This window comes from Hypanus sabinus, chromosome 22 (genome assembly GCF_030144855.1).
Source record: "Hypanus sabinus isolate sHypSab1 chromosome 22, sHypSab1.hap1, whole genome shotgun sequence".
Classification (NCBI taxonomy): Eukaryota; Metazoa; Chordata; class Chondrichthyes; order Myliobatiformes; family Dasyatidae; genus Hypanus; species Hypanus sabinus.
In genome coordinates, this window is record NC_082727.1 from 62,005,321 (window position 1) to 62,032,073 (window position 26,753).

Consider the following 26,753-nt stretch of genomic DNA (forward strand, 5'->3'; position numbering starts at 1 on the left):
CCTGGGTCTCACCACCTCAATTCAGGGCATATCTGACCTTCCAAACAGGCATGGCACTTAATCGGTCAAATATTGACGTCCTCTCTCTCAGGCCCAGGCGCAGCCACATTGATTTAGCCAGTACTCATCATGCTGCAACTGTTCTGCACTACATTCATCACCGTCTGCTTGCTGATTCAGTTTTAAGCACCTCGAGTTTGAAATTCTCATCCTTATTTTCAGATTCTTCTGTGGTGTTGCCTTCCCTATCCCTGTAATCTCCTTTAAATAATCAATTTCTATAATCTCTGACATAATTGCACTCTAATTGCACATTCCTAAACTTTATCAGTCCATCATTGTGGCAGTTCCTTCAGACGGCAAGGTATTAAGTTTTGAAGTTGCCTCCTGAACAGTCTTTGTCTCCTGGTTTCTTCCCAAAACTCAAAGATTTGTGGTTAGTAGATTAATCAGTCACTGTAAATTATCCCCTTAGTGTAGGTGAGCACCAGAATTGGGGGGTAGTTGATGAGAATGTGTGGAGAAAGGGATTACTGTAGGATTATTGTGAGTGGGTAATTGGTAGCTGGCATAGACTTAGTGGGCCAAAGGGCCTCTTTCTGTGCTTTGATTGTGCTGCCTGGTAAACTGCTTCGTGGTATCAAACTGTCACATGAACAAAGATGAATACAATGGTGAACCGCCCAAAAGTTGCTGGCATGCAGTATTGGAGAATGTCACTTTTATTCTCAGTTGTCCTATATTGTCAGCATTTTGAAGTCTTGAATAAGGCAAGGTTGGTGAAAAAGGACCTAAGTAGCTATTAATAAGCAGTTCAGAGTTGCACTTGGTTGCACACTTGCACTCATCTGTGCAAGTGTAGAGGAGTAAAGCTATGGGACCAGGTCCAGAATCAGAATCATGCTTAGTATCACTATCACTCAAGGAATTTGTGGGTTTTTTTTGTGCCTGCAATACAATGCAGGGTATAATATAAAAAAAACTATAAGGACTTCCTCAACCAGGACATTCCCTCTTCTCATTGCTACCATCAAGACAGGAGCCTGAAAGCACACACTCAACATTTCAGGAACAGCTTCTTACCCTCTACCATCAGATTTCTGACTGGACAATGAATCTATGAACACCTTGTGACTATTTTTCCCTCTCTTTTTGCACTACTTAATTTGATTTTTAGTATATACTTATTGTTATTTATAGTTACTGTAATTTATAGCTTTTTAAAAATTATGTCTGCAATGTTCTGCTGCCATAAAAAAGGTTTCGTGACATATGTCAGTAATATTAAACCTGATTCTGATTCATGACTTTACTGGAACAATTTTTGAGATTTGAAAGGAAGATCACTATCATTCGAGGGTAATAGTGATAGTCAATAAATTTTGGCCTTGATAGTGTCCCACAAATGAATTCAAAAAATCTTTTAGCAATTTTACTGCGGTGTGGTACTAACAATGTTGGCTGAGATTAATTGGATCCGGGTTAAATCATACTGAAAATATGTTTACTGATCTTTTTTGCTCTTATAATGGAATTGCTTCATTTTTCTTTTGTGCTCCGTACAGCCACTTCCCCAGTTTCCCATCAGGTTATTTGTCTCTAACAGGGAAAGCTTACTGAAAAATAGCAAGTGATTTGAAAATCGTGAGTTTATGCCAGTGTTATATCACTTTGTCATGGCAGATTCAAACTCATACTCAGCATTCTTTTCCTTCTACCTTCATCAATTGAGTCTTTCTCTTACATCTATTAACCTTGAAATCAACGTGTGTTTGTTTACAATACTTGCATCTTTTCATCAATAATTTTTGATGTTTATTTGTTGCATTCTAATTATTGTACTTAAACTAAGTACATTCCTAATGATTCTCTTTACCCTTTGATGTTTGGAGCTGCAGAACACAAGCTATAACATATAATGAACAGTATTGAATATATTTATTAGTGAGCTGTGATTTAGGTTATTAAGTTATTGATATTATGCATATTATATCTAGGATTTCATGTGGATATTTTTAAGAAGTATAAAGGTTTCCAATGATTACATTAAATATTTCTTCACTTAGTCTGTGACAAGCTATACCAAATGTCGTGTACGAACTGAACATGTTTGTAGCAAATTCACAAACTGCAAGACCTGCTCTTCAAAGCTGAATTGTCAGTGGGATCAGCAGAACCATGAATGTCGAGCTTTGCCAGGTAATAATTAAGCAAACCATCACATCTATGTGAAAATTACTGTATTTCATGGGTCTATCTTATGTTTAATATATAATGAAAAATCATTATGTTGTTACATCTGGCTTGATTGGTTCTGATAATTCTTTTGGCATGTGGTTGATATGGTCATTACAATTCCATAAATAAATAAATATATTTTGTTGTTGTTAACCATTGATTTACAAAAAGAAATCACCAATGCAGAGGTAGAGAAGGAGAGGGAGTTCATATTATTTGTGTCTAATTGTGGATCTTATTGACAACCGTAGTTTTATTTCCTGCTTCTTCTATTTCTTTCCTGATTTTCCCTATACCCTTTTCTCTGGTGTTTTGTTCCTAGTTGTTCTCCCACTTCCCTTTATTACTTCTATCCTCTATTCATTTGGTATGGCCTGGCTCTTTGCAGTTCATATATGGATGTTATTGAGTCCTGTTCTTCCTCAATCCATATTTCTTAATTATTTTAATGATTTCCAACTCTTTACCCTTCCCCATCCCCACTCCCTCCTAATCTTTTCATGTTGTGCTCTCAGTGCCTCCATCAATACTTTCAGTGAGCATTTGAATTGGTAGAACCTATTCCCCAATGTACTTGGGTAACACCATGTTATACTGTGTAAATAATGTTGGACTGCAATTTGCAGTTGGCATATTGTCATCTGATCTTGGATAATTGGTGGTCTGTATAGGATATTGTTTCACAATGCTAGTGATTTGGAAGTGATCTTGTGATTTCAGAGTGTTTTGCAGCTTTGAACTATGAATTTTTGTTTCTAACTTCCCAGCTCATCTTTGTGGAGAAGGTTGGAGCCATGTTGGTGATATCTGTCTCCGGATTAACGCAAGCAGAGAAAACTATGATAATGCCAAACTTTATTGTTACAATCTTAATGGGAATCTTGCATCTCTTACCACTTCAAAGGAAGTTGAATTTGTCTTGGATGAGCTGCACAAGTACACAGTTCAGGTAATTAAAGCTGAATATGTATTTTCCTATGTATCTGATATTTTTCACATTTATAGAATGAGTACTACAATACATCCAGAAGTTGTGATATTGAATTGTTATGGCTCTGTAGTAACTAAAATATAGTCCTATCTTTGATAGGCCACTTTGTGTCATAGGATCCAACTTGGTCAGATCAGTGTAGTCATGACGTATATGAATCATTATCAGCATTAATTAATTAATTAATTTATTCATTCATTCATTATGTATGAATTTATATCTTGATCCGTGTTCATACAGGAAATGGGGCTGTGAAGAATGCATAATTTAATATATTTAAAAGAAGCATTATGTTTATTACAGAATTGATAGAAGTTGTTTTTAAACTTACGATTAGAAAAAAATGTTCAGCAATATTATATTAATAACCCACAATCATAATGAGAACCAATTTTCACTCTTCCTGCATTTGCAAATCTTACATGCTCTAACATGCTTTTGTGGTTTTGCTATTTATGTGAAAACAAAGCCACAAGTGTTAGAGAGTAAACTTGGGCAATTTTTGATTTGAACGTGTGGAGATGAATTTTCATTAGCTGTAAAGTGTGTGGTAAAAGCTAAAGTTGGACTTGAAACATTCCAGTGGGCATAATATCTCATTGTTTTCAGGGTAATTGACACAATGACAGCTCATCACTCTTGGTGTGAAATCAAGGTAGATTGCATGAAATATCTGAGTATTTATCCTATTTGAAATAATAATATTGTTGTTGTTATTATTTAATTATTTATGGTTTTATATTTCTATATCTCTACACTACTCTTGTTTGGTACAACTGTAACAAAACCCAATTTCCCTCGGGATCAATAAAGTATGTCTGTCTGTCTGTCATAACTACATTCACAATGAATAAAAGCCAAAGAATAAAGTTTATTTTTTGTTTTCTTATTCATTATTCATAGACTTCATGTCTTCAAATGTCTGTTAAATGAAACACTCTTTTATATGTTGTTTCTTAAAGTTCTGGTAAGTGAGCAGAAGGTGGTAAATCTCTGTAGGAAACAAATGGTAGAAATTTTAGTCTTGCCTGACTGAAGGAATAGCAACTTTTTTTAATAAAATTTTTGACACAAAAGAGAGAAGGGATTTATTAAGATTAAATTCTTAGACATTCTTTTCATTTCAGCCCTTAGGTTTGAAGCTGAGTTATCATGATTTTTTAATATCAAATACTGCAAATTTTTTTTGGTGCGAAGCATGAGCTTATTCTTTGGAGAGTTCCCCTATCGCATTTGGAATTTCAGCATGCACTAGTGTCTGACATTTAAGAAACTTGATGGCAACATTCAGAAGTATTTATCCCTACTTCTTAATATCTTTGCGAACAATTGTAACCAAAACTGTGAGAGATGATAATAGCATTGTCCAGGCTAGACTTGTTGGTCAGTTGTACCTGTGTTGCCTCTTGGAATGAGCTATTCAGTTTAATTCACTCTTCAACTTTCTCTTCTCATTTGTACAAACAGTTCTCATCTGCAGCAACATACACAAAATGCTGGAGAAACTCAGTTGATCGGGCAGCATCTATGAAAATGTATAAGCAGTTGATGTTTCAGGCAAGAGAGCCTTCATCAGGAGTCTTGGGAATGCTGGAAAACACATTGAGATAAAACAAAGGATAGATCCATTCTGCTATGTGTTATATTAGAATTTATAGTTTCTGATCTACATTGCACCTCCTTCTGCCACACAAACAGCATTGCCTTGCTTTGAGAGCAATACAGATGTTAGCTTCATCCTCTACGATGATGCAAACAGGTGATTCGTACTGCCACTGCAAGGGATTTCCTTTTTAAATTTTCTGTATGATTATGATATCTGTCACATTGCCCTATTTCATTCTACAAAACTGAATGTATTTGTATTTAATTCATTCTTGAATTAATATTACATGCATTTCAGGAATTCTCCTTCCAATCTCTTAACTTTTTTATTTTTCCTCTTTACCTTGTACTTACACACCTGTGCACTCTTGTGTGAATGTTCACAATCAATCACTTATGAAAGCAGACTGTTCACTGCCTCTGCTTTATTATTTTTTTTTCTGTGACTCTCTTAATATTTGCCTGTAGATTGGCATCTCTACCCCATTATTATGAGGGGTGATTGATGTTCGTGGCCTAAGGTAGAAGGAGTCAATTTCAGAAAACCTAGTACATTATTTTTCAACATAGTCCCCTCCTACATTTACTTACTTAGTTAATAACTCATTGGGGTGATTGATAAGTTTGTAGCCTAAGGTAGAAGATGAGTTATTAAATTCAAACTTTCTGCATAATCACTCAAAGAGTTGAACTGCATGTGCATGTAACGAGAGCTGTATAACTCATCTCTTTCTACCAGGCCAAGAACTTATCAATCACCCATCTATGGACACTTCTTGGAGGTCCAAGATCCGTATGCTCCGTGACTGCTGGACTAAGTGTGTAAATGTAAGAGGGGACTATGTTGAAAAATAAATGTGCTAGGTTGTCAAAAATTGACTCCTTCTATCTTAGGCCATGAACTTATCAATCACCCCTCGTATTTGAGAATCCATACTAAATGCTCAAAAATACTTCTGCACCTTTTCTATCCCTTAATCTTGGCTTAATATATTCTGGCTTTGAACCTGTCCTCTGGAGTGTAATTTGAATGCTTATAGACCATCATTAGTCTTGGCAGTTAGCATTATGATCTTTTTGTCTTGCCTTGTTATTTTAAGTACATTGTAGGCAAGAATGTCTCTAATGTGCTCTTGTTTGACCTGCCTCTCTCTTTATATAGATATCATATCCTAATGAGAAACTCGCAGTTGTCATTCATCGACCTTGTTTTCTCCCATAATCTTCCCCCACTTCCCTAGGAATTCACCTGTCATTGGTGCGTTGTGCGGTTGATGCATGATGTACATTGGTGAGCTCCTGTCAGTAAATATCAGTTGAGAGCCTTGGGGAACAACTGATTCACCCTTTCAAACAACATGCAGTTGAGTGGAATTCTATGATTATTGTACTCTCTGCTGTATCATTTTGTATTATTTCTCTACTACCAATTTCCCCTTCAAATTCTCCATTTTAGCTCCTACATCCATCTGTATAGGTTTATCTATATAAGAATAAAGGCCAGATGTATGATAGAGGGATTGGTACACAGACAGAACAAGTACATTGAAACTGTTAATTATTTCATTTATTTCATCTATGTACCAGTGCTTATATCTTCCATCTAGCAATTTTTCTAATACATTGGACTATAATGTTCTGAAGATTGCTATATCCTTTTGCCAATTACGCACACCCTTTTGCCAAAAGCCATACCCATAGAACAATGAGAGATTTCAGCTAAATTGCATTGGAAATTGGGCTAGTTCTAAGACTAGTTATGCTTTGTCATGTATTTATAATTTTTCTCAACTTTGCCCCAAAAATGCTAAGCAAGCAAGTTCATCTAAGTATCTATACATCAAGGGTTCCCACCCTGAAGTCTAAGGAACTCACAGTTGATGGCATTACAAAGTTTGGGAACCCCTGCTATACATGAAGACTCATGCTTCATTTTGGATCCTATTAAGTTTCTGTACTGCAGAGTGTTCTTGAATTAGATTTGCCTTTTCAACTCTGCAATACCTCCTTTTCTATTCGTAAGCAGTGATGTTGGAAGGCCTGGAGGAAAAGGGAACTGTTACCTTGATCGGAATATAACTGGTTTTGTGGTGAAATATGGGGTATATCTGGGCCTTTGTATGATTTAGTAGTTAAATGTTGACAGTGAGAATTAAATAAGAGTTAGCATGTTTTATTTTTCACATAAGATGACTGGATTTGTGAATTTGTCAACAGTGGCCAGTTTTGTACTTCGAAGCTATGACTACAGGGTGTTATTTTGATCTTTTTACCCAGCAGAAAGCTGAGACTTTAATCTTATTACCCTGGGGTGGGTTCTGAGGTAACTAATATTTCTTTCTATTGTGTCATATTATTTTGACACCTGTACAATGCACTGATTTAACCATTTTAACTTAAACTCAAGGCAATAAAATAGTACCAAGTTGTGTAACTTGGTAATACTTTGATTTTGTTTTCGCACCAACAAGAACTGATATTTCATAAAGATAGTAAGTGAATATCAAAGAATGATGATGCATGTATTGGGGAGGGAAAAACATATATTTCCTTAAATTAAGGATGCACTCAATTTAACAACAAAGCAGATTTAATAAGTCATTTATGATGCTTATATAAAATAGGAAGTATGTTTGTTAGTGTTAATGATCTAAGGATATTGCAGTGGCTGCTTTTATGATGGACGTTTGTTGAATATAACAGAACACAGTGCAAGTGTCTCCATTTTCATTCTAATTTGGAGTGAACGTCACTGCCCATTGTTTGTGGCATAAGAAAGAAGCCAGTTAATCAAATGAATAGAACTGGGTGCCGTGGTAGCGAAGCAGTTAGCAGAATGCTCTTACAGCTCGGGGCACTGAAGTTCGGAGTTCATTTCTGACATCATCGGTAAGGAAGCCTATACATCCTCATTGCAGAATGTGTGGGTTTTTTCCGCATCTCTGGGTTCCTCCCATAATCCAGACATACCGGTTAGTTAGTAGGTTAATTGGTGATTGTAAATTGTCCGGTGATTAGGCTCGGGTTAAATCAGAGGTTGCTGGGCAGCACGGCTCAAAGGGCTGGAAGGGCCTATTCCACAATATCTCTAAATAAAATAAATAAAATAAAATATCTCTAAATAAAATAAATAAAATAAAACTGCTTAGAGAGTTCAGGGAGTTAGCAGTGAAGCTGAAAGGCAGGACCTCCAGGGTGACAATCTCGGGATTGCTACCTGTGCCACGTGCGAGTGAGGCGAAGAATAGAATGATTATGCACATTAATACGAGGCTGAGAGCATGGTGCAGGAAGGAAGGGTTCAGGTTTTTGGATAATTGGTCTTTGGTCCAGGGACATTGGGATCTGTTTCGAAGGGACGGTCTACATCTGAACCGGAGGGGTACTAACATTCTTGCAGGAGTGTTTGCCAGTGCTGCTCGGGAGGGTTTAAACTAGATGTACAGGGGGCAGGGATCCAGATCCAGAGGGTTGGTCAGAAGGAGCATGGGGTTAAATGTGTAGAAGGTTTGGGTGATCTTGAGAAGGTCATCAAAATTCAGGGTGCAATTAGCCCGATGGAAGTTCAAGGAGCTGGGTTAGGTACAGTAGACAGTGTTTTAAGCAAAGAGAGGAGGAATGGGCTAAGAATTTTATACTTGAATGCGCGTAGTGTCAGAAATAAGACAGATGAGCTTGAAGCTCAGATGAAAATGGGGAACTACGATATTGTTGGGATAACGGAGACATGGCTGCAAGGGGATCAGGCCTGGGGATTGAGTGTACCAGGGTATACGTGCTATCGTAGAGACAGAAATATGGGAAGAGAGGGTGGGGTGGCCCTGTTGGTGAGGAATGAGATTCAGTCCTTAGCAAGAGGTGACTTGGGAACAGGGGAAGTAGAGTCTGTGTGGATTGAGCTGAGGAACAGTAAGGGTAAAAAGACCCTAATGGGTGTTGTGTACAGGCCCCCAAACAGTAGCGTGGATATTGGGTACAAGTTGATTAGGGAGTTAACATTGGCATGTGCAAAAGGTAATGTAGTCGTTATGGGAGATTTCAACATGCAGGTGAACTGGGAGAATCAGATAGGTGCTGGACCCCAGGATAGGGAGTTTGTGGAGTGTCTAAGGGATGTATTTTTGGAACAGCTTGTGCTTGAGCCAACCAGGAACGAGGCTATTTTGGACTTGGTGATGTGTAATGAACAGGAATTGATAAGTGATCTTGAAGTAAAGGAGCCATTAGGAAGTAGTGATCATAACATGATAAGTTTTTATCTACAATAAGGGCAGATCAGAGGTGTCAGTGTTGCAATTAAATAAAGGAGACTTCGGAGCCATGAGGGAAGAGCTGGCCAAAGTTAAATGGGCGGATGCCCTGGCAGGAAAGACAGTGGATCAGCAGTGGCAGATATTCTTGGGCATAATACAAAAGATGCAAAAGCAGTTCATTCCAATGAGAAGGAAGGATTCAAAGAGGGGGAAGGGGCCACAGTGGTTGACAAAGGAAGTCAGAGATTGTATAGCATTAAAGAAAAAGAAGTATGACAGGGCTAAGATGAGTGGGAATACAGATGATTGGGAAAATTTTAAGGAACAGCAGATCTTAACTAAAAAAGCAATACGGAGAGAAAAATCAGGTATGAGCTCAGTCTAGCCAGGAATATAAAAGGGGATAGCAAAAGCTTTTTTAGCTATGTGAAGAGAAAGAAGATAGTTAAGAACAATGTTGGCCCCTTGAAGAATGAATTGGGAGAAATTGTTATGGGAAACAGGGAAATGGCAACAGAATTTAATGCGTACTTTAGATCTGTCTTCACTAGGGAGGACACAAGCAATCTCCCAGATGTATGGATGGGCCAGGGTCATAAGATATCAGAGGAATTGAGACAGATTGACATTAGGAAAGAAACTGTGATGAGTAGACTGGTAGGACTGAAGGCTAATAAATCCCCGGGTCCAGATGGTCTGCATCTGAGGGTTCTAAAAGAGGTGGCTCAGGAAATTGCGGATGCATTGGTAATCATTTTCCAATGTTCCTTAGATTCAGGATCAGTTCCTGAAGATTGGAGAGTGGCTAATGGTATCCCACTTTTCAAGAAGGGAGGGAAGGAGAAAACGGAGAACTATCGCCCTGTTAGCCTAACGTCAGTCGTGGGGAAGATGCTTGAGTCCATTATTAAGGACGAAATAGTGGCACATCTAGATGGCAGAAATAGGATTAGGCTGAGCCAGCATGGATTTACCAAGGGCAAATCATGCTTGACTAATCTGTTGGAGTTTTTTGAGGGTGTAACAAGGATGTTAGATGAGGGTAAGCCAGTGGATGTTGTATACCTAGATTTTCAGAAGGCATTCGATAAGGTGCCACATAGGAGATTGGTGAGTAAAATCAGAGCTCATGGCATTGGGGGCAGGGTTTCAACATGGATAGAAAACTGGTTGGCAGATAGAAAGCAAAGGGTAGCAGTGAATGGGTGTTTCTCGGACTGGCTGGAGGTGACTAGTGGGGTACCACAGGGCTCTGTATTGGGACCACAGCTCTTTACGATTTATGTCAATGATTTAGATGAGGGCATTGAAAACTATATCAGCAAGTTTGCTGACGATACTAAACTGGGTGGCAGTGTGACATGCGAAGAGGACGTTAGGAGAATACAGGGAGACTTGGATAGGCTGGGTGAGTGAGCAGATACTTGGCAGATGTCATTCAATGTGAATAAATGTGAAGTTATCCACTTTGGAAGCAGGAACAAGAGGGCAGAGTATTGTCTGAACGGTGTAGAGTTAGGTAAGGGAGAAATGCAAAGAGACCTAGGAGTCCTAGTTCACCAGTCAATGAAGGTGAATGAGCAAGTGCAACAGGCAGTGAAGAGGGCAAATGGAATGTTGGCCTTTGTTACAAGGGGAATTGAATACAAGAGCAAGGATGTCCTTTTGCATTTGTACAGGGCCCTGGTGAGACCTGGAATATTGTGTACAGTTTTGGTCTCCAGGTTTAAGGAAGGACATTCTGGCAATTGAGGAAGTGCAGCGTAGATTCACTAGGTTGATTCCTGGGATGGCAGGGCTGTCTTACGCAGAGAGATTGGAGAAATTGGGCTTGTACACGCTGGAATTGAGGAGATTGAGAGGGGATCTGATTGAATCGTTTAAGATAATTAAAGGATTTGATAGGATTGAGGCAGGAAATATGTTCCAGATGTTGGGAGAGTCCAGTACCAGAGGGCATGGATTGAGAATAAGAGGTCAGTTATTTAAAACAGAGTTAAGGAAGAGCTTCTTCTCCCAGAGAGTTGTGGAGGTGTGGAATGCACTGCCTCGGAAGACGGTGGAGGCCAATTCTCTGGATGCTTTCAAGAAGGAGCTAGATAGATATCTGATGGATAGGGGAATCAAGGGATATGGGTACAAGGCAGGGACTGGGTAGTGATAGTGAATGATCAGCCATGATCTCAGAATGGCGGTGCAGACTCGAGGGGCCGAATGGTCTACTTCTGCACCTATTGTCTATTATCTATTGTCTATTGTAAAACTTGCAAGTTCCAGTGAAACAAAAATCAATGAAAGTAAATAAAAGCATCAGAGTATTGATTCCTAATGGAAGCAAGTATCGCTTGTGTAAACAATGGGTGGACTGATTGTTCCTTCTTTTTTGTCTTGCTTATAACAGAATGTATCACCTTGGGTTGGATTGCGCAAGATCAATATCTCCTACTGGGGCTGGGAGGATATGTCACCTTTTACAAACACTACCTTACAATGGCTGCCGGGTGAACCCAATGATTCTGGATTCTGTGCATACCTAGTAAAAGCAGACGTTGCTGGGTTAAAGGCTTATGCATGCACGGAAATGACAGATGGTTTAGTCTGTGAAAAGCCAGTTGGTAAGTTTTTGTTTATTTTTATGCACAAATGTTCAGTGAAGCTACTTTAATGTTAACCAAAACGCAAACAATACTCAGTAGAAAACACAGTAACTATGATGCCTCGCATGAATATTTTCATTCAGATGACAGAACTGAGGAAGAATTTCTGTAGAAAATACAGGAAATACTGAACAGGTCAGGCAGCATCTAAGGAAAGAAGAATTAATACTTCAGGGAAAAATTCCTTAACCAAAACTAGAAACACAGGAGATTCTGGGGATGCTGGCAATCCAAATACATAAAAAATGCTGTAGGAAACATGTTTTTGTTTTGAAATTTAAGTTTTAAGATGAGGAAAATGATGAATGGGTACGATAAAGAGAATATTTGTAATAGGATAAGCCTAGGGTTATCGAAATGTTTACAGAGCCACCTTCTAAATAGATTGGTGACGAGTTCAAAGTACGTATATTATTGAACTATGTATGTAGTATACAGCCCTGAGATTCATCCTCCCACAGTCATGAAACAAAGAAACTCCATAGAACCCATTTAAAGAAAAGATCAAACACCCAATGCACACTCAGACAACAAAAAAATAGTGAAAAATTCAGAATTTAAAACATCAAACAACAGTTTAGTTCAGTTCAGTTTAATTTTGTGCTGTGTGGATTGTTGGCTCCTTGCTGCAGAGCCAGTCCACCACGTATGAAATTGCACAAATTAGCAATTAATAAAAAAGGAATAACCAGAAATAACTCATAACATTAAGTACAGAGTCCAATCCACAAACCATGTTGATTAAACCTTGCCTAAGATCCAAGAATCTGGCACCGTTGAGCAGGAGGGAGAGAGAGACTGGTTAAATGCAGACACCTACCTCCGGATAGGGGGACAGAAAGCAAGCACCAGGACATGTTGCTGAAATCTGAAACCAGAAGAAGAATGCTGAAAGTGTCAACAGACCAGGCAGAATTTGCAAAGAGTGAGAAACTGAGCTAATACCACTGATCAATAACCTATTGGCTTAACTGCCCAGCATGGTACAAAAGGGAAGAATGAACTAATTACAATAATTGAAATGGGTTACATATCCCAAAGGATGCAATGTGTCCGGACAGAAAATGAGGTGATTTTCAACAAGTTTCCTATTAGGCATTTTGGTGCAGTTTAGGAAGTCAATTCAATTCAATTCAATTCAATTCAATTCATAAACTGAGATCAGAATGGGTTGGAGAAATGAAATGATGGACAGCTCAAGGCACCCTAAAACAATTTGTCTTCTCAGCTCTCATGAAGTGTTGTTGACCTGAAGCATTAACTCTGTTGCTCCTTCCACAGACCTATCACATTTTCCATCATATTCTGTTTTTGGGATTTCTAGTGTCTACAGCTATTTTGTTGTTTAACATTTCTACAGGTGGTAGAATTGCAGACTGGTGAATAAAGAACCTTATTGTCGCTGTGTTACAAGTAACAAGCAGTGGAAGTTCTCCCAATTGTTCATACTTGTATATGTGTTGCATTTGTGATGAATGGTAATGAAGTGGCTTCTTGTACTATCACACCTGCTGGGGGATGGCTGCAGACTGAGCTTCCCAGAGTCCTCTGTCCTGGTCAACAGAAGGTTGATCAGCACCATAGCTTCTGTTTTCACCAAACAGCTTCATATGTCTTCCCCTCCCAGGGATGAGGTTTTTAGAGCTCCTGTTAGTGTTTCTGTAGCTCTGCGTTTTTACGGGACGGGCCCTTTGCCCAACCCTCCATGTTGGAGTTTTACAAAAAATTACTTTAAAAAAAAATTGCTATCAATCTGAAAATTCAGAAGTTTTTTTCTGTATCAGTATCACCTATACAAATAATCATTCAGCCAGTTCAATCTAAACTCTAGATGTAGATTCTATTGACCATTTTGGAAAATCACTACAACATTCTCAAAACTTGTATCAATCCATAGTCATCACTCCAATTTTACTTCCACAATGCAATTCACCATTAACTTGTCTGTATTTCATTACCCTGATTATTAAGTTTACTAATTTAAACTCTTGATTGCTAACTTAGTTAGTTTGGCATAACATTGTGGGCCAAAGGGCTCAATGCTATACTGTACTAAATGTTCCATGAAGTGTTTACCAATTGCTTTTTAAACCCAGAATTATTCACTTTGATATATTCTCTGGAAGTCTCTGGAATTGTTCACATCTAATAATTGTCATAGAATAGTACAGCACGGATACAAGCCCTTTTGCCCAACCAGTCTATGCCAACAATGGTGACCTTCCTGTTTACTCTTCTCTCTCAGACTTTGATCAATTATCTTGTTACTCTGTTCTAGCCAACGATCTCTGCAATTTCTGGCTGGCAGTTCCACTAAAGCACTAATTTCAAAATATTCTTTTTCATTTACAAATCTGAAAAGCCTCACTGATGATAATTCCTGCAACCTGAGTTTGGGTGAAGTTTCTTTATTGTGGCTTTGTTCTAGTAATCCCTGACCACCTTAGTATTCTCCATTCTCTTTGATATTTTTCAACCCAATGCACTGCACCGTTTTCCAAAATTCAATTACCCTTGCAAACTTTTCCTCTTTCAAAAAAACCTTCACTAACCCTAATATTTAAGGCCTTTCACACAGATGTGACTCTCCAATTCAGTGCTTTCAGTCATTCTTGTCTTTTTTGTGATATATAAAGTCCTAGAGTAATACCACCTGGAAGCAGACTCTTTGACCCAATTTGTCTGTGCTGATCATGACTCCCTCTAAGCTCATCCAATTTGCCTGTATGTGGCCTATGTTCTGCTAAACCTCTCTTGTCTATGTACTTTCCTAATGTCTTTCAAATTTTGTTACTGTACCTGCCTCAACCACTTCTTCTGTCAGCTCATTCATATACTGTATTTTCCACTCTGCATGAAGAAGTTGCCCCATTGGTCCTTTGTAAAATTTTCACATTGCACATTAAACCTATGTCATCTAATTTTTAGATCGTCTTCCCTCTGAAAAAGACATGTTCACCGCATCTATACTCTTCATGATTAGTAAATTGGTTTGTTACTGTTGCTTGTACTGAGTTACAATGAAAATCTTGTCTTGCATGCTATTCATATCATCATCAGGTGCCATGCCCAGTTTGAGTTTTGACTGCCATGGCCCACACACTCCTGTTTCGGGTCAAGTGGATCAATTCATTAGTGTTGATTTCCAGTTCTCTGGCTGCTTTCTCCATCATCATTTGTCTTTGCCTTCCTCTTGCTTTCTTCCCTTCAATCCTTCCCATAATTACCGTGCATTCTAACTCCTCTTTCCTAATCACTTGCCCAATGAAGTTACTTTGCCTTTTCATGATCTCATACATTATTTCTCTTTTTTGTGCTCTGTTCATGACATCTTCATTAAATATTCATTTTATCCATGATATTCTTTGCATCCTCCTCAAAAACCTCATCTCTGCTGCTTCAATTCGTTTCCTCACGTTACTAGATATTGTCCAACATTCTGAGCCATATAACATAACTGGATAAATGTAACGTTTCAGTGCTCTGAGGCGGGTTGTCATGCCTAGTTTAGTGTTGGTCAGTATACTCTTCATTCTCGTAAAGGTGTCTTTTGCCATCCCTATTCTTCTTTTGATGTCCATGTCGCACCTGCCATCTGATGTCACCCAGCTGCCCAAGTAGCAAAAGTTCTGGACTTGTTTCATGTCTTCCCCGTTTATTCTCAGCCTACAGATGGGACTGTCCTTCATTTTGGATATCACCACACATTCTGTCTTTTTGCAATTGATAGATAGACCCATTTTTGCATTTTCTTCAATAATTATATCAATTACATTTTGTAGTTCCTCCTCCGTACTTGCAATTAACACAGTATCATCCACATATCTAAAATTATTGATGTTTTCAACACCAACTTTGATTCCCAAGATGTCTTTTATTTTCTGTAATATTGTTTCACTGTACACATTAAACAGATCAGGGGAGAAAACATACCCTTGTCTAATGCCTTTCTTGATTTTCGTAAACTGACTCACTTCTCCATCTATTCTTACAGTGGCGGTTTGTTCCCAGTACAGATTTCTGATTAGGCGGAGGTCTTTTGAATCTAGACCTAGAGTTTCCTGTAATATTTCAAATAACTTATTGTGCTTCACTTTATCAAATGCTTTTGTATAGTTGATAAAACAAACAAATCTTTTTGCACTTGAATAGCTCCTTCTGATAGTATCCTTAACATCAATATCACATTTCTTGTACCTTCGTCTTTCACAAAACCACATTGTTCTTTGTACAGACTCTCACACCTACCTGGACTATTCCTCTTCCCACCCTGTCTCTTGCAAAAATGCTATCCCCTTCTCACAATTCCTCCGTCTCCACTGCATCTGCTCTCAGGATGAGGCTTTTTATTCCAGGACGAAGGGGATGTCTTTCTTTTTTAAACAAAGGGGCTTCCCTTCTTCTACCATCAACTCTGCTCTCAAACGCATCTCTCCCATTTCCCACACATCTGCCCTCATCCCATCCGCCCACCACCCCACTCGGGATAGGGTTCCCCTTGTCCTCACCTACCACCCCACCAGTCTCCGGATCCAATGTATTATTCTCCATAACTTCTACCACCTCCAACAGGATCCCACTACCAAACACATCTTTCCCTTCCCCCCCTTCTGCTTTTCGCAGGGATCGCTCCCTACGCGACTCCCTTGTCCATTCATCCCCCCCCACTTTCCCTTCCCACCGATCACTCTCCTGGCACTTATCCTTGTAAGCAGAACAAGTGCTACACCTGCCCTTACACTTCCTCCCTCACCACCATTCAGGGCCCCAGACAGACCTTACAGGTGAGGCGACACTTCACCTGTGAGTCGGCTAGTGTGGTATACTGCATCCAGTGCTCCCGGTGTGGCCTTTTATATATCGGCGAGACCCGTTGCAGACTGGGAGACCATTTCGCTGAACACCTACGCTCTGTCCGCCAGAGAAAGCAGGATCACCCAGTGGCCACACATTTTAATTCCACGTCCCATTCCCATTCTGATATGTCTATCCATGGCCTCCTCTGCTGTCAAGATGAATCCACACTCAGGTTGGAGGAACAACACCTTATATACCGGCTGGGTAGCCTCCAACCTGATGGCATGAACATTGACTTCTCTAACTTCCGTTAATGCCCCTCCTCCCCTTCTTACCCTATCCATGACATATTTAGTTGTTTGTTTTTCTTCTCTCTGCCCATCACTCTGCCTGTTCTCCATCTCCCTCTGGTGCTCCCCTCCCCCTCTCTTTCTCCCGAGGCCTCCCGTCCCATGATCCTTTCCCTTCTCTAGCTCTGTATCCCTTTGCCAATTACCTGCCTGGCTCTCAGCTTCACCCCACCCTCTCTGATCTTTTCCTGTCATTTTGCATTTTCGCCTCCCCCTCCTACTTTCAAATCTCTTACTACCTTTCCTTTCTGTTAGTCCTGACGGAGGGTCTCGGCCCAAAATGTCGACAGTGCTTCTCCCTATAGATGCTGCCTGGACTGCTGTGTTCCACCAGCATTTTGTGTGTGGCACATTGTTCTTTACCTATTTCAGACTATGTCTTACCTTTAGCTCTTGTCATCAAAATTCTTAGAAGTACCTTGGTGATATGACTCATTAAACTTATGGTCCTATGTAATTCACATTCTATTGCTCCAGGTTTCTTAGGAAGCTGTTCATATATATCTATTAATTACAATGGTGCATTGAGTTAAAACAATAACATTGCAGAATAATGTGTTACAGTTATAGAGAAAGTGCAGTGCAGACAGATATAATATGGTGCAATGTCATAACTTGTAAGGTCAAGGGTCTGTTTGATCATGCTGGGGAATAGTTCACTAGTCTTAAAACAGTGGGATAGAAGCTATCTTTAAGCCTTGTAGTATGTGCTTTCAGGCTTTTCTATCTTCTGTCTGATGGGATGGGTGAGAAGAGAGTATGTCCTGGGTGGTTGGCATTTTTGACTCTGGTGGCTGCTTCAGCACCACTGCTTTGGGCAGTGAGACCATGAAGGATGCTGGTTTCCATGACATGTTGAGCTGTGTCCATAACTCTGCAGTTATTTTCCGTACGTGGGCAGAGCTGATGCTGTATCAAGCTGTGACAAATCTAGATAGAATGGTTTCTATAGTGCATCGATTTAAGGACTGGCGAGGGCCAAAAAGGACATGCTATTTTTTTTACTTTTTTGAGGAAGTCACAGTACTGGTCAGCTTTCTTAGCAGTTGGACCAAGCTATTAGTGGTGGTCACTCTTAGGAGCTGGAAGTGCTCAACCCGCCTGACCTCAGTCCTGTTGATGTAAACAGGAGCATGTACATTGTCCCTCTTCTGACATTGAGAGAAAGGTTATTGCCATGACATCATGTTGTTAGGCTCTCCATCCCCTTCCCACACTCCTATTTATTGTTCTGTTATTTGAGATGTGACCCACTACAGTGCTATCATCTACAGACTGGAGATGGAGTTAGAGCAGAATCTGTCCCTGCCGTCCTGTATACAGTAGGGATCAGAGGATGCAGCCTTGTGAATGTTTTATTGATCTAATAATGCTTTGATAGCCTGTGAAAATAATAGTGCAAGTGCCAAAGATTTGTAAAAACTCAGCAGGTTCAGCAACACCTTTGGAAAAGAAACAGAGTTAATGTTTCAGATCTGAGACATTATTCAAGGTAAAAAATTCTTACTGGATAGATGATCCTCAAACTGCATCTAAAAATGCAATAATTTCTCTTATTACTTCTCAGTTTTCTTCAAAGACTGCATTAAAAATTCTCATACATCGAGGTACACCAGAAGTGCAGGATTTCATCAGTACTTAAAAATCCATTTTCATACACTAGGGGGCAGACATAGACTTGTTTCAAAAAAGCATGAAATATACTCAGTGGCCACTTTATTAGGTACATACGTGTTCCTGCTTATTCAGAATTAAAGTCAGGTTTAGTATCACTGGCATATGTTGTGAAATTTGTTAATGCAAAATTTTTAATCATCTCATCATGTGGCAGCAATTCAATGCATAAAGCATGGAGACATGGTGAAGCAGTTCATTTGTTGTTCAGATCAAATATTGGAATGCAGAAGAAATGTGAGCAAAGTGATTTTGCCAGTGGAATGATCTCCATGAGAAACCTATATATTTTGTTGGGGCTGGAGTGGGGAGGAGCGGACAGAGTCACTTTACAGAGTGGTGCCGGAATTGAACTCTGATCTTGAAGTTTGGAATGCCCTGAGCTGCAGTAGTGTTGCGCTAATCGCTTTGCTACCATGGCATTTTACAGAGAGATATATGTCATGAGGGGCATGGATAGGGTGAATGCACTCAGTCTTTCTCCCAGGGTTTGGAAATCAGGAACTATAGGGCATTGGTTTAAGATGAGAGGAGAAAAATTTGATAGAAAATAGAGGGGCAACTTTTTTTTTGCACAGAAGATAGTATGAGTGTGAAATAAGTTGCCAGAGGAAGTGATTGAAGGGAGCACAATAACTAAAGGTAATAAGATAGGGTCATTAGTAGGCATACAATGTTTCAAGCATATTGTTGTTATCACAGGTGCTGGATCAAGAGCTCCCTATTTCACAGAAAGCATGGTATCTTTTAAAAGACTGTAAGGTATAGGAGCAGAATTAGGCCATTCGGTTCATTGAGTTTCCTTCAGCATCCTAACATGGCTGATCCATTTCCCACTCAACCTCATTCTCCTGCCTTCTCCCTGTAAGCTTTCACGCCCTGACTTACTAAGAATCAATCAATGTCTGCCTTAAATACACTCAGTAACCTGGCTTCCACAGTTACATGTCACAATGAATTCTGTTTCAGCATCCTCTGGCTATAGAAATTCCTTCTCATGTCTGTTCTAAAAGGATGTCCCTCTATTGTGAGGTTGTGCCCTCTGGTCCTAGACAGCTCCATTATAGGAAACATCTCCACATCCACTCTATCTAGGCGTTTCAATTTTCACTTAGTTATCTGAATTCCGGTGAGTACAGGCCCAGAGCCATCAAATGTTCCTCATATGATAAGCCTTTCAATCTCAGAATTCTTTTTGCAAACCTCTTTTGAATCATCTCCAAAGTCAGCACATCTTTTCTCATATAAGGGGCCCAAAACCACTCACAGTATTTCAAGTGAGGCTTTATCAGTGTCTTATAAAGCCACAACATTACTTATTTTTATATTCTAGTTCTCTCAAAATGAATGCTAATGTCACATTTGCCTTCCTTATCAGTGACTTAACCTACAATTTAACCTTTAGGAATTCTGCACAAGGTCTCCCAAGTCCTTTTTCTCTTCGTTTAGAAAATAGTCTGAGCATTTATTCTTTCTACTAAAGTGCATGACTGTACACTTCCTGAGACTGTATTCCATCTGCTATTTCTTTGCCTATTCTCTTAATCTCTCTAAGTTCTTCTGTAGGGAGAAGAACTCAAGAGTATCATCCCTTCCACTTGTCTTTGTATCATCTACAGACTTGGCCATAAAGTCATAATTCTGTCATCCAAATCATTAATGTACAATGTAAAAATAAGCAGTCCCAACACAGACCCCTGTGAAACACCATTAGTTACCATGGAAACTGGAATTGGAAAAGGCTCCCTTTATTCCCACTCTTTGCCTCCTGCCAATCAGCCAATACTCGAAATTAGTATCTTAGTAATTAGTAATTAGTACCTTAGTAATACCAAGGGCTCTTATCTTGCTAAGCAGCTTTATGGGTGGCACCTTGGCAAAGTTCCTCTGAAAATCCAAGTACACAACATCCACTGATTCTTCTTTGTCTATCCTACTTGTTATTATCTCAAAGAATTCCAATGGACTTGTCAAGCAAGATTTTCCCTTAAGGAAACCATGCTGACTTTGGCCCATTTTATCATATGCCTCCAAGTACCCACAGACTTTATGCTTAACAATCGACTCCGTCATCTTCCTGACCGCTGAGGCTACGTCCACACTACACTGGATAAATCCATAACCAAAGCTTTTTCTCTTCATGTTTACCCTCCGTCCACACTAAAACAGCGTTTTCGTCCCCCAAAACCAGAGCTTTTCAAAAGCGCTCTCCGAAGTATGTATTTTTGAAAACGCTGGATTGGCCAGATCAGTGTGGATGGGGTAACCGGAGACTTCTGAAAACGCTGTAAGACGACAGCGCGCTATTTCATTGTTTTCTTGAACACAACCTAACAATTCCAGAACAGACGGCAACGAAACTGATGCCAAAAAGACTTAGAAATGTGCTCACCAGATACTTTGACCCATGACTTACTGAATAAATAAGCAGCATCTATGGGAGGAGGTAGTGATGATGTTTCGGGCCGTAACCCTTCATCAGGAGGGTTGATGAAGGTTGATGGGTTCACTCCTGATGAAGGGTTTCGGCCCGAAACATCGTCACTATCTCCTCCCATAGATGCTGTCTGGCCTGCTGAGTTCTGCCAGCATGTTGTGTTTTTATTTATTTCCAGCATCTGCAGATTCACTCATGTGCCTTTGAATAAATAAGTATACTCACTTTGCCCTGTTTTCTGTCCTTGCTCGTATGAAAGTGGTTTACCTATTTATGCAAGTACTTAGATAACACTGATGCCGACATGTTTTACACATTTAACAAGGTGCTTTATTAATGCAACAGAGTTAGTCAGTTTTTTGATGTTCGTTGTCAGCCGGGTCAATCTGTCCGTGAGCTCCCTGTCGGTTGCCTCCATACGCTCCAGTATTCGTTTTTTTTACTTCTAAGTTCTCCTGCGCAAAAGCCAACTGCTGTCAGTCATTTTAATTTTTTCTAGTCTGTAACTACAGAAATGCACACTTTCACGGTGAGAGGAAGAGATTCGCCGAAATCTCCGTTTCAATGTGGAGAGATATTTTTAAAAACGCGTAGTGTGGATGCCTATCGTTTTTACGCGAAACTGGCGTTTTTAAAATTATGAGGTCTAGTGTGGACGTAGCCTGAGGTAAGGCTAACTGGGTTAAGGTTTCATTTCTTCTGCCTCTCTCCTTTCTTGAAGATTGAAGTAACATTAGCAATTTTCCAGTCCTCTGGAACCATGCCAGAATCTAGTGATTCTTGAAAGATCATTAATAGTGCCTCCACAATCTCTTCAGCTACCTTCTTCAGATCCTTGGAGAGTAGTCCATCTGGTCCAGGTATCTTCGATACCTTCAGACCTTTCAGCTTCCCAAGCACTTTCTCCCTAGTATTAGCAATTGCACTCACTTCTGCTCCTGATACTCTTGAATATCTACCATACTGTTAGTGTCTTACACAGTGAAGACTGATTCAATCAATTCATTCAATTCATCTGCTATTTATTGTCCCCCATTAATACCTCTCCAGCGTAATTTTCCTGTAGTCCAATATCTACTATTGCATTTCTTTTACTCTATATATCTGAAAAAAAAATTTTTGATAGCCTCTTTGATATTATTAGCTAGCTTATCTTCCATATCAACTTTTCTGTACTTCTGTCTTTTTTAGTTGCCTTCTGTTGGTTTTTAAAAGCTTCCCAATCCTCCAATTTCCTACTAATTCTTGTTTTATTATAAACACTCTCTTTTGCTTTTACGTTGGCTTTTACTTCCCTTGTCAGCCAAAGTTGTGTTATCCTGCCTTTAGAGTACTACCCTGTACTTCTTTGGGATCCTGCACCTCCTGAACTGCTTTCAGAAGCTCTAGCCATTGCTGCTCTGCCATCATCCCTGCTAGTTTCCCTTTCCAATCAACTTTGGCCAGTTCCTCTTTCATGCCTCTGTAATTCCTTTTACTGCACTGTAATACTGATACATTTGACTTTAGCTTCTCTCTCTCAAATTGCAGGGTAAATTCTATCATATTTGGGTCACTGGCTCCTAAGGGTTACTTTACCTTCAGCTCCCTAATCAGATCCAGTTCATTACAAAAGACCCAATTTCAAATAGCCAATCCCTTAGTGGGCTCAACCATAAGCTGCTCTAAAAATCTATCTTTTAGGCATTTTACAAAGTCTCTGTCTTGGGACCCAAAATCAGTAGCAAACGGATTTTTCCAATCTATCTGCATATTGAAATCCCCATGAGTGTCATTCCATTTCCCTTTTGACAAGCATTTTCTTTCTCCTGTTGTAAGTTGCTACCCACATCCTGGCTACTGTACTATGTCTTTCCTATTGCATCAGTGAACTTCTGACAGTTAATCTCTCACTGTCTTCTCCCACCTCCACATCAGCACTTGAAATATTAAAAGTTGTGACATGGGAGGGTTCCTGTCCAAGGGTCTGGACATTATTAATATCTCCAATTACCAGTGTTCTCCTGGCAAATCTGGTTTTAGCAGTATCCAGGACTCATTGTGAAGACATTTACAATAATTGATCCCGTGCTTATTCTGTTTCTCCCTCAGTGAGAGAGGTTAGCAGTGAACTGGCTGTCTAATAAGTAGCAAATGCACTGCTTTTCCCACACTACCCTGGAACAGCACTGAAGTCTCTGCTGTAAATAATGTCTGTCAGTGTAGACATGCTGAAGATTTGGTCTATCTTTTGACATCTTCAGAGTAGAATTCATGTCAAATTAGATTACATTAGGACTGTAAGATACTAAATAAAGAAGGCTTCAACAGGCCAGTGGTGCTTGTATCTAACAATTGTCACAATTTTGTACTAGATTGTATAAATCCTCTATCGCAGGCATGGTATCAAGACCATAACACCATAAGATATAGGAGCAGAATAAGGCCATTTGGCCCATCAAGTCTGCTCCGCTGATTCACCATGGTTGATCCTAGTTTCCTGTCAGCCCCAACCTCCTGCCTTCTCCCTAAGTCCATTCATGCCCTGACCAGTCAAGAATCTGTCAGCCCCTGCCTTAAATATACATAAAGACTTGAACTTTACAGCTACCTGTGGCAAAGATTTACACAGATTCACCACTCTCTGGCTAAAGAAATTCCTTCTTATCTCCATTCTAAAAGGACTCACTCTTTTCTGAGGCTCTGTCCTCTGGTCTTAGACTCTCCCAACAAAGGAAGCATCTTCTCCACATCCCCTCTATCAAGGCCTTACAGTATTTGACAGGTTTCAGTGAGGTCACCCCACATTCTTCTGAATGCTAGTGAACACAAGCCCAGAGCCATCAGATGCTCTTCATCTGATGAGTCATGCACCCTGTCCAGTTTCAGCATATTCTTTTTAAGATCAGAGGCCTAAAACTGCACAACAAGGGGCCCAATACTCCAAGTGAAGCTTCACCAATGCTTGGTAAATTTTCAACATTACATCCTTGCTTTTATATTCTAGTCCTCTTGAAATGAATGTTAACATCACATTTGCCTTCCTCAGTATAGACTCAACCTACAAATGAACCTTTAGGGAATCCTGCACTAGGACTCCCAAGTGCTTCAGTATTTTGTATTTTCTCTCTGTTTAGAAAATAGTCAACTCTTTCAATTTTTCTACTGAAGTGCATGACAGTACACTTACTGACACTGTATTCCATCTGCCATTTCTTTGCCCATCTTCCTAATCTGTCTAAGTCCTTCTGTGGCCTCTCTACTTCCTCAAAACTACCTGCTCCTCCACCTATCTTCAAATCATCTACATACTTTGCAACAAAGCCATCAATTCCATCTTCCAAAACATTGACATATACCGTCAAAAGAATTGGTCCTAACACAGACCCCAGTGGAACACCTCCAGTCACCAACAGCCAGCCAGAAAAGTGTCCCTTTATTCCTATTCTTTGCCTTCTACCAATCAGCCACTGTTTTATCCATGCTACAATCTTCCCTGCAATACCACGAAATGCTGGCAGAACTCAGCAGGCCAGACACCATCTATGGGAGGAGGTAATAACGACGTTTTGGGCTGAAACCCTTCATCAGGAGTGGAGTTTCGGGTTTTTTAAAATTTATTTCCAGCATCTGCAGATTCACTCGTGTTCCCTGCAATACAATGGGCTTGTAGCTTGGTAAGCAGCCTCAGATGTGGCACCTTGTCAGAGGCTTTCTGAAAATCCAAGTACACAACATCAACCGATTCGCCGTAGTCTATCCTGTTATTTCTTAAAGAATTCCAACAGATTTATCAGCCAAGCTTTTCCCTTGAGGAAACCATGCTAGCTCTGGTCTATTTTATCATGTGCCTCCAAGTACCCATGCACCTCATTAACACTTGACTTCATCATCTTCCCAAACACTGAGGTCAGACTAAGTGGCTTATAGCTTCCTTTCTTCTGCCTGTCACCCTTCTTGAAGAGTGGAGTGACATTTTTAATTGATATAGCTCCAAAATTATGGAAATCATTATAATTCTTCAATTTTTAATAGGTGCAAAAATTATAACTGGTTAGCTGTATAGGTGTATCAATAGTTTTTTTTAAAGTATTAAGTTTTACAATGTACTGCAAAACAAATTTTACGGCATATACTGGTGATAGTAAATTTGATTCTGATTCTGTAATGCAAATTCAAAATGTCCAAGTATGTTGCTAATTTATATGGTTGTGTCATATTAACCAATGCAACAGCTGTATTTTTATATAGTTCTTTATAAGTGGTGAATCTTGTTTTGTGTTGTATGTCATACCTACACACCATAGAAAATTCCTAAATTTAAATGTTTCTGGTGAATAAATTTGATCTTTGATAGGTTAAAACTTAATTGTTAATGGAATTACAAAAGCTGTTCAAGTTTCTACTTAAAAATACATTTATAGCCCAATGCAACCAAATTTTCCACTAAACCAGGGGTTCCCAACCTTTCTTATGCCATGGATCCCTACTATTAATTGAGGGATCTGTGGACCCCAGGCTGGGAACCCCTGCACTAAACTCTTGCCAATGGATTTGCATATTTTTTTTACCGAACAAAAGAAACGCCGATTTTCATATATATATGTCATTTTACTTGTGTGTGTGTGTGTGTGTGTGTGTGTGTGTGTGTGTGTGTGTGTGTGTGTATAGAAGGCCATAAACCATAAGATATAGGAGCCATTTGGCCCAATGAGTCTGCTCTGCCGTTCAATCATGGGCTGATCCAATTCTTCCAATCATCCCCACACCCTTGCCTTCATCCCATACTGTTTGATGCCGTGGCTAATCAAGAATCTATCTATCTCTACCTTAAATACACCCAATGACTTGGCTTCCATAGCTGCTCATGGCAACAAATTCCACAGATTTACCACCCTCTGGCTAAAGTAATTTCTCTGTGTCTCAGTTCTAAATGGACATCCTTCAATCCTGAAGTCATTATCTCTTGTCCTAGAATCCCCCACCATGGGAAATAACTTTGTCATATCTAATCTGATCAGGCCTTTTAACATTCGGAATGTTTCTATGAGATCCCCCCTCATTCTCTTGAACTCCAGGGAATACAGCCCAAGAGCTCATACAGTAACTCTTTCATTCCTAGAATCATTCTCATCAATCTTCTCCGAACCCTCTCCAAAGTCAGTATATCCTTTTTAAAATAAGGAGCCCAAAACTGCACACAATACTCCAAGTGTGGTCTCACAAGTGCCTCATAGAGCCTCAACATCACATCCCCGATCTTATATTCTATATCTCTAGAAATGAATGCCAACATTGCATTCACCTTCTTCACAAACTGGAGGTTAACCTTTAGGGTATCTTGCACAATCACTCCCAAGTCCCTTTGCATCCCTGCATTTTGAATTCTCTCCCTATCTAAATAATAGTCTGCCCATTTATTTCTTCCACCAAAGTGCATGATCATACATTTTCCAACATTGTATTTCATTTGCCACTTCTTTGCTCATTACCCTAAACTATCTAAGTCTCTCTGCAGACTCTCTGTTTCCTCAACACTACCTGCTCCTCCACCCATCTTTATATCATTGGCAAGTCTAGCCATAAATCCATTAATACCATAGTCCAAATCATTGACGTACATCGTAAAAAGCAACGGTTCCAACACTGACCCCTGTGGAACTACACTGGTAACTGGCAGCTAGCCAGAATAGGGTCCCTTTATTCCCACTTTCTGTTTTCTGCCAACCAGCTAGTGCTCCACCCATGCTAGTAACTTCCCTGTCATTCCAT

The 26,753-nt window shown here is 39.6% G+C and overlaps 1 protein-coding gene across 1 annotated transcript in view; it reads left to right on the forward strand.

The window, feature by feature from the left end:
- atrnl1b (attractin-like 1b) overlaps nt 1-26,753 on the forward strand; it is a 1,024,737-nt gene that overhangs the window by 255,693 nt on the left and 742,291 nt on the right. The window contains exons 14-16 of the mRNA XM_059947922.1: nt 2,067-2,199; nt 3,006-3,187; nt 11,489-11,702. Coding sequence (XP_059803905.1) covers nt 2,067-2,199; nt 3,006-3,187; nt 11,489-11,702 — 529 coding nt within the window. The remainder of the gene's footprint in view (nt 1-2,066; nt 2,200-3,005; nt 3,188-11,488; nt 11,703-26,753) is intronic.